This window comes from Protopterus annectens, chromosome 1.part1 (genome assembly GCF_019279795.1).
Source record: "Protopterus annectens isolate FY-2018-M chromosome 1.part1, PAN1.0, whole genome shotgun sequence".
Classification (NCBI taxonomy): domain Eukaryota; kingdom Metazoa; phylum Chordata; order Ceratodontiformes; family Protopteridae; genus Protopterus; species Protopterus annectens.
Genome location: NC_056726.1, coordinates 1,373,508,319 through 1,373,517,183, shown reverse-complemented (window position 1 = coordinate 1,373,517,183; position 8,865 = coordinate 1,373,508,319). Strand labels below are relative to the sequence as shown.

Genomic DNA, 8,865 nt, shown 5'->3' with positions numbered 1-8,865 from the left:
CGCATGTTGGCGATGGCAAAATTCCTGGGTACTGGGCACTCTCTAATGTTGGCACTGGGATGGCACTTACAACAGCTGTAAAAATCAAAAGCAATAAAGAAGTGTTCACAAGTGATTTCTGTACTATAATACTGCAAACAGATTCATTCAAAACATGACAAAAAGAATAACATGGTTTCTTATTTCTATAAAGAGCATTCCCATTCTATTATCCCATTATGTTTACATATCTATGTTTCTATTTTCATGTAAATTAAACATGTTTGCTCAATGCATGGTAGACAGTAATACAAGGTCCATTTAGCTAATTTTCCATAAACTGTGTGAGACTGAACACACTTGATAGGGATCTTTGTGTTTCAGAACATACTACAGTGGACAAACTGAGTATGGCCCTGCTCTGCCCTGCGATTTATTTATTACAACACAGTCATTTGAAAGGAAACTGCATGAATACCAGCTAGTCATACTTAACCATAACACTTGTGGAAATAATAAATAAATAAAATAAAACAAGTCAGTGAGAAGTACTAATGAATAAAGTATGGGAACAATAAGCGACCCTTTAAAGATAATTGTTAAATGCACTGTCTTCAAATGCATGCAACATTTCCATTAGGACCTCTTGTCTTTGTTTTTTTTTTTTGGGGGGGGGGGGGTTCTTCCAGGCTGACAAGTGAAAAGGTCATTAACTTCAGTGCTCTGTAATTGAAGGGGCAAGGAAAACTAGTCTTCCAGATCACTAACTTGACAGAGTCTTGCAGCAGTCCAGGAAAAAGAAGTAGCCTAACATGCTGCTTTAGTTCTATCAAATGAAAATGCACGCCTGAATGTCAACTACCTCTTCTTCCTGCATACTGAGTTTATAAATTAAAAATAGGGTGTAGATGAAAATGAACCCTTGTGCTCCATTCCCGCAACATCCTCAAAAAAGGAATAAATGCAAACATAAATAAATAAATAATCAACCAACTAATTACAATGAGGTAGATGTAGAAGTGGGATTCTGTGGTCATTTTATGTACATTACTAAAGCTATGAACTGACAGTCCCATTACTCCGAAGTCCAGGTTTTGATTCAATTCTACTATTCTGAGACTATATTTAGAGTCCTCAGAATTTCAGCAGACAGGAAGTTCTGATAATGGTTTGTTACAATGGCAGAGCCCAAAGGATTAAGCTAGAACTCTAGAACGATAGCTAAAATTATGAGTGACTCTTCTATGGTATGCTGCTATTCCAAACTGGTGTTATTTTAAAGAAAAAGAATAATGTTACCTACAATAATGCCATTGTACAAACCACATCATAATGTTACCTACAATAATGCCATTGTACAAACCACATCATAATGTTACCTACAATAATGCCATTGTACAAACCACATCATAATGTTACCTACAATAATGCCATTGTACAAACCACATCATAATGTTACCTACAATAATGCCATTGTACAAACCACATCATAATGTTACCTACAATAATGCCATTGCACAAACCACATCATAATGTTACCTACAATAATGCCATTGTACAAACCACATCATAATGTTACCTACAATAATGCCATTGTACAAACCACATCATAATGGTACCTACAATAATGCCATTGCACAAACCACATCATAATGTTACCTACAATAATGCCATTGCACAAACCACATCATAATGTTACCTACAATAATGCCATTGTACAAACCACATCATAATGTTACCTACAATAATGCCATTGCACAAACCACATCATAATGTTACCTACAATAATGCCATTGTACAAACCACATCATAATGTTACCTACAATAATGCCATTGTACAAACCACATCATAATGTTACCTACAATAATGCCATTGCACAAACCACATCATAATGTTACCTACAATAATGCCATTGCACAAACCACATCATAATGTTACCTACAATAATGCCATTGTACAAACCACATCATAATGTTACCTACAATAATGCCATTGTACAAACCACATCATAATGTTACCTACAATAATGCCATTGTACAAACCACATCATAATGTTACCTACAATAATGCCATTGTACAAACCACATCATAATGTTACCTACAATAATGCCATTGTACAAACCACATCATAATGTTACCTACAATAATGCCATTGTACAAACCACATCATAATGTTACCTACAATAATGCCATTGTACAAACCACATCATAATGTTACCTACAATAATGCCATTGTACAAACCACATCATAATGTTACCTACAATAATGCCATTGTACAAACCACATCATAATGTTACCTACAATAATGCTGTTGTACAAATCACATCATACTGCCCATCTCTCTCTGTGATGCAGATTCGTTTGACAGCTACATGATGAATTGTGTGTACACAGGTTTGAAGATGCTAACACCTCTATAGTACACGGTGCTATAGTGGCAGCAGAGTTAATGAGAATATATATATTTTAAGTCATAACATTGGCTTGTTTTAGATTTATGTGAAGTTGATATGTTTCATTGTAACATAAATAAAAACAAGAAGTTTTAAATCTGGTTCAGCACTGACTGTTTGGGGAAAAAAGGGAGAGGGGTTATTCTTATATTTCAAAATGTTTAGTGGCCAAGTTATGGTTGCCAGAATTACTGGAATAGGATTCTGTGTATTACTGCCAATCTGGAGTACAATGTATATATGCAAAGAAAAAAAAAAAAAAAAAATATATATATATATATATATATATATATATATATATATGTATGTGTGTGCGTATATGTATATATAAATGCACACGCACAGATATACACACACACACACACACACACACACACACACACACACACACACACACACACACACACACATGTATATGTACATATATATGTGTGTGTATGTATACACACACACACACACACACACACACACACACACACACATATATATATATATATATATATATATATATATATATATATATATATTGGAAAAGATACAGGACTTCAAACAAACAGCAGCATAACATGACATAGGTAGGTAGTTAGTGATAGCAACTAGATAAAAAATGAATAAACTGTGGGACCATATTTTGCCCTAAAATATAAGTATTAGTGTTGTATAGGTATACTGAAATATAGTCATGGTAGTAAAATCTGGTGTCTGGCAAAGTTATAATTATCTGTACAATGTAAAGGATACCATTATGCAGATATTGTGATAGTGGCTCTGTTCAAAATCTCTTTACTCCAAATGCATTTTAAACACATTGACATGCCTTGGGAATCAGGTAGAGATATCTGTTTTGAAAATGCTTCTCATTAAATAGCTGGTGTATGAAAGGTATATTCTTTGGGATTCATGCTCTCAAATTACCAAGATGATTTGACCTGACATCTGACCTTTTTAACTAGGGAGATTTTTTTTTCTAGGGCCAAAATTTATCTGCTGACATTCTTTATTTGATACATTTTGATAAATATCAGCATGTACATATCTGTTTCAATTTTCAGGCTTGTATGGTATCTCAGTTGAACAAACTGGTAGACTAGCTTTGCAAAATCCTGTCCCTCACAGAAATCGTTCTAAAGCTCATAGATATTGAACAAGCACAAAATGTTTCAGCTATACTTTTCCAGTTTAACTCAAATAATTAAAGCTGTCAGTTTAGGACTGAACAAAAAAATCTATAATGCATCTACCAAAATTAGAATATCAAGGCTTTCCATTATTTATTAATGTACAGTGTAAAACCTCATGTTACACACAGAGTTGAAAAGTAAAGATACAGACTTGATAAAATTTATAAACTCTGTAGCCTCTTTTGACTGCACACCCTTCCTCCCAACTTTAGTGTTAAAGTTAACATTTTAAGTCTTACCTCTATTAACCACTGTAAATGTGCAAACAAATGGATATTTATTTCATATGACTATAAACAGCGAAAGGAGCACAGTGTTTTCCACTCTAAAGGATAGCAACTTTGTTGGTAAATGGCAGCTGTTGTTAATAAACTGTAGAAGACAAATTTATCAGTATTGTTTAATGTCCTAACAGCACGAGTCACATGAGGAAAACAAAACCACTGCTATTTCAAGTAGTAGTAGTTCGGATAAGTGAAATATGGAGATATCTGGACAGCAAACAAAAAATAAACTGAGTATGGAGTATAAATGTGTATTTCCTCATGTGCAAGGCAGTGCCAGTACTACAGCTCCTTACCAAAGAAACATTTACTACAAATATGCAGACCCTTCAGTAATATGATTTGTTCATATGAGAAGGCTACAGTTTTCAGATTGATTCAATGGAGAACATTCAGAGAGTTATGGTTCATTACAGCAATGTGTCGACTACAAGTATTTATTCTTCAATGTCATGTAATAGTCACAAAGGTAAAGTGACGGTGACCACACTTCAAATCTTTGTGTCAATAAATGCCTTTGTCACCCACATTTGAACACGATACATTACTACAGTTCCATGGATTATGCAGCTATTATTTACATTTACTTATTTTATTGGCTTGGGTAAAAAAAGAACATTATCATAGTTGAACAGTTTTGTCGGTCTGATGCATATCTTATTGTGCTTGGAAATTTGTCTTTTATTACTGCTTTAAGTACATGATGCTGAATGAACACACACACACACACACACACACACACACACACACACACACACACACACACACACACACACACACACACAACAACGCTTTTCTATTTATTTAATCAGTTTAATTAATTATTCATAATATCTAGTTCAGGGGCATGGGTCAGTCTAGTATTACCCGAGCAGTTTTTTGCTACCCATTTTGGAACTGAAAATATCCTTTTTGCTGCTGGGTGGCAAAATATATGCATGCCAGCAAAGGTTACCTTTGTGATTTCCACTTTTTAGCAGTGTGAAAGGCCAAAATGATTACATTGCTGGAAGTTACCTGGGCTTCTGCCTACAAATTGGGCACTGTTATGCTGTTAAAATGTATTGAGTTTGCTGTGATGTATGCTAACTAGGTTATACTGTTTCAGTTAAATAAGGGAAGGTTAAAATGATTGTTTTTGTTGCCTGAATGCAAAACTGTTGCTCAGTGAGAAAACATAAATTACATTTATTTTCCATTTATTTTTAATTCATTGTTAGCAAGCACTGATTTTATTTTACATGCATCTGCTGCATTTCTAACACTACATTAAGGAAGTCACAGGAGATAAGGATTTATAATCCAATGCACGTCTTGTGTGACATAAGCCTCTGTATAATATACAATAATTTGAAATATGCAATACCACCATAACTGAACATATATTTGCTTCACATCTCAGTGACCCAAGAGGGAATTATTTCATTTGAAGTTGTTTGGTGGTGAGTGATTAGGGTGGTACATAAACCACTTCATAAAAAAAAAAAACAGTGTGTGGGTTTTCACATTTGTGTTCAAGGGTAATCATTCTTTTTTCTCAAATGCTTTTTTTATTTTCAATTAAAATAACATTTACATAATATTTTTAAATATAATTTTAAACAACTATATACAATATTTACAATACCCTGACTTTCAATTATATACACTGTATGTTATTAAATATAGAATTAACAGATCAGTTATCAGAGATACAATATTGATTACTGCAGAGTGTCCAACAAAGATATAACTTTCTTCCAAGGATTATTTACCAATGGCCTGGGATAGATTCGTAGTTCTTTGATTTTTATTTCCATCAATGCAGTTGTCTTTAGTAACATGTAGAATTCTTCCAAGGTCAGGGGTGTATTTGAATTCCACCTTCTGGTTACGCATTTCTTAGATATAGCAAGTATTGTCCATAACAAATACATATTTGTCTTATTCAGGTAGGGACCTTCATTTACATTTAGTATTATCAATACTTAAGTTAAGGTAAAGGATTCATTAAATAAAGCTTGTAAAAATTATTGATTCCATTCCAATATGATTTAATTTTATTACCTTCAAAAAAATATAAATCCAGTCTGCTTTATTTGACTTTTCACACCTCCAGCAAAACCATTTGTAGTAGTACTGATCTTTTTAATTCTATCTGATGTTAAAAATGCTCTATGTAAGTATTTCCAGTTAAATATTTTCCAGTACTGTGTGTTAGAAGTGCAATTAACTGATAGTAAGATGTTACTTTTAATTTCTTCTGTTAACTGCAATGACTGACCTTTTGTTACGAACTGTCAGTATGATTGTTTGGGAATTGTTTTATATGTTATTAACTCTTCATATAGATTTGAAATGGAATTTTTCTTTTCACAACTATTATATAAAAATTCATACAGAAAACTTATTAGATTTGGAATATCTTTAAATGAGGAATTATTAATTAATCTGCATACATCTTGAGTGTACATTAGAATGCTTTGTAAGGTTAACCAGTCCTGTGTTGGAATATTGTAAGCAGTTTTTATCATATCTGAATAAAAGATGAAAACACCATGCCACAGCTATAAAAATCTCAGATAAATCCACGATTTAATAAATGGTAAGCGCTTTCACACTAATTCATGCTTCTTCAGACCATACATAAAAAAGACGAGAAAAAACAACTCCCATTAAATAAAATACATCAAAACAGTTAACCAATGAAGGCCAACAAATAATTAAAAACAATTAAGAACAAATCAATTACTACCATCTTTTATTCAGATTTGTATTTTGTTGGTTTACACCACTTGCCCTTGGTAGTGTTGCTTTTTTGATAGTTTTTATCATATGTATATCTAAAACATTTAATTTATTTAGACATTGAAACCAGCATAAGAATACATTTTGTTCCTAGGAGGTTATTGTTTCCCTATATATGTTGTGAGGAAAGTTCTTAGTGATGGCAAATGGGGTTAAAAGGTCAAACCAAAGTTTTAGATCTATGTATGCATTGATAAGTTTTCTAACGGAATTGATGTAATGATTAATCAGTGTTGTTTTAGAAGGTTTTGTTATATTATACTGTGTACTTATGCATAGTATGTACCAGGGTTTGTTTAATTTGACTACTATTAAACATTTTTTAACAGATTAAATTAATTTGTTAATATAGCCATTGTTAATTCTTTCCAGTTGGCAAAATAATTTGGGTTTATCCAGTCTATTGTAGTTTTAAGCACAGATGCTTTTATATATGTTTCTGTTTCTGGGAAGTTCAATCCTCCTTGTTTCCAGGGTCTAATGTGATGAGTTAGAGCTCCTCTATTCTTTTTGGGATACCATAAACATTTTATTAAACATGAGTTTATTTCTTTAAGAATGCATCTTTCAGGAATTAACTGTATTGTTAATGCTATATATAGTATTTTTGTCAATAAGACCATTTTTATTAATTGCAATATGTCTTCAAAAGTTAATATAATTTTGTTCCACGTTTCTATATATATTTTTTATTGTTTCAATAATGTTTTTATAATTTATTAATATTGTTTCATTTATATTTTTACATAACACTATTCCTAAGTTCTTGTTTTCCTATGATGAATTTATCTATAACTTGTAGTTCTTTTTTCTTATTTAAAAATAGAAATTTTGATTTTGATGTATTAAAGTGTGGACCTGAAATCTTATAAAATTTCTCCACTACTTCTTCTAGCTCTCCTAATAACTCTCTGGAGTTTGATAGGGTTAATAAAATATCATCAGCAAAAAGCATTATTTTAGATATGTACATAGACTTCTATTCCATTTATTCTTGGATTATTGCGTATTACTTCTGCAATTATTTCTATAGCCAAAGCAAATAAAATAGGAGAAAGGGGGCATCCTTGTTTAGTACCTTTCGTTATATGGATAGATTCTGAGGTGAAAGGACCTAATTTAATGTAGCCTAAGTTATTAATATATATGTTTTTTAGTAATACGATGAAGGGAGGAGGAAATTCAAATAATGCTAAAGTTTTAAACAGATATTCCCAGGGAATCAAAGGCTTTTTCTATGTCTAATCCGATAACAAGTGTTTCTCTATCTTCTTTATCCACATAGTCTATAAGAGTAAGTATCCTTTTAATGTTATCATGTGTGTGCCTGTTACATAAAAATCCAGTTTGATCATTATTAATTGTCTTTGAAAGTGGGCTTTTCATTCTGTTAGCTAGGATTGACATGAATATTTTGTAATCATTATTCAGTAATGATATAGGTCTGCATGAGGTGCAAAAGTCTGACGGTTTATTATCTTTTAGAATTGGTGTTATGAGAGAATATTTCCATGAGGGTAGTATTTTTGCTTCTGACTGGACTTCTAGCAAAGTTCTATGAAAAAGGGAGATTACTGTTGAAGGGCAGAGTTTGTAAATTTCCGTAATTATACCATCTATCCTTGGAGGTTTGTTAGATTTACTTTCTTTTATCTTGTCAACAATTTCTTTGTAGGATGTAGGTTTTTGTAGGTCTATTTTTAAGTTTTCAGAATTTTTTTTTTATATTGATAAGGTTTGTATCTAAGTTTATTTGGTTGGTATCTAAATCTTCTTTTTTGAAGTGTTCCATATAATGGAACCAAAATTCTTCAAGGATGTCTCCTATATCAGATACTTTTTCCCCTTTCTTTTCATGATATATACTACTAATGTTATTTGCTTTAGATTGCATTTTAACTCTTGCAGATAAGTTATGTAGATATTTGGGGGAGGTGGCTAATGACTTTATTTTTAATTTTTCCAAGGCTAAACAAGTTTTGTGTGTTAGAATTTTATTATATTTTTTATTTAATTCCTCTATTTCTTTTTTGATTTCTGAACAATTCTGATTTTTTTTTAGATTTTGCTGTCAAGAGTCTGGTTTGCAAGTCTAATGATTCATATTCCCACTCTCTAACTTTGTTTTTGTACCAGCTAAGGGTCTTACAAATAAATACGCTTTTAATGAGTCCCAAAC

At 31.9% G+C, this 8,865-nt stretch overlaps 1 protein-coding gene across 1 annotated transcript in view; it reads right to left on the bottom strand.

Annotated features, from left to right (window-relative positions):
* Positions 1-8,865, bottom strand: part of DCC (DCC netrin 1 receptor) — a 2,283,601-nt gene that overhangs the window by 122,216 nt on the left and 2,152,520 nt on the right. Inside the window, exon 26 of the mRNA XM_044089014.1 lies at positions 1-75. This exon is cut by the window's left edge and continues 75 nt beyond it. Within this exon, the coding sequence (XP_043944949.1) occupies positions 1-75 (75 nt within the window). The remainder of the gene's footprint in view (positions 76-8,865) is intronic.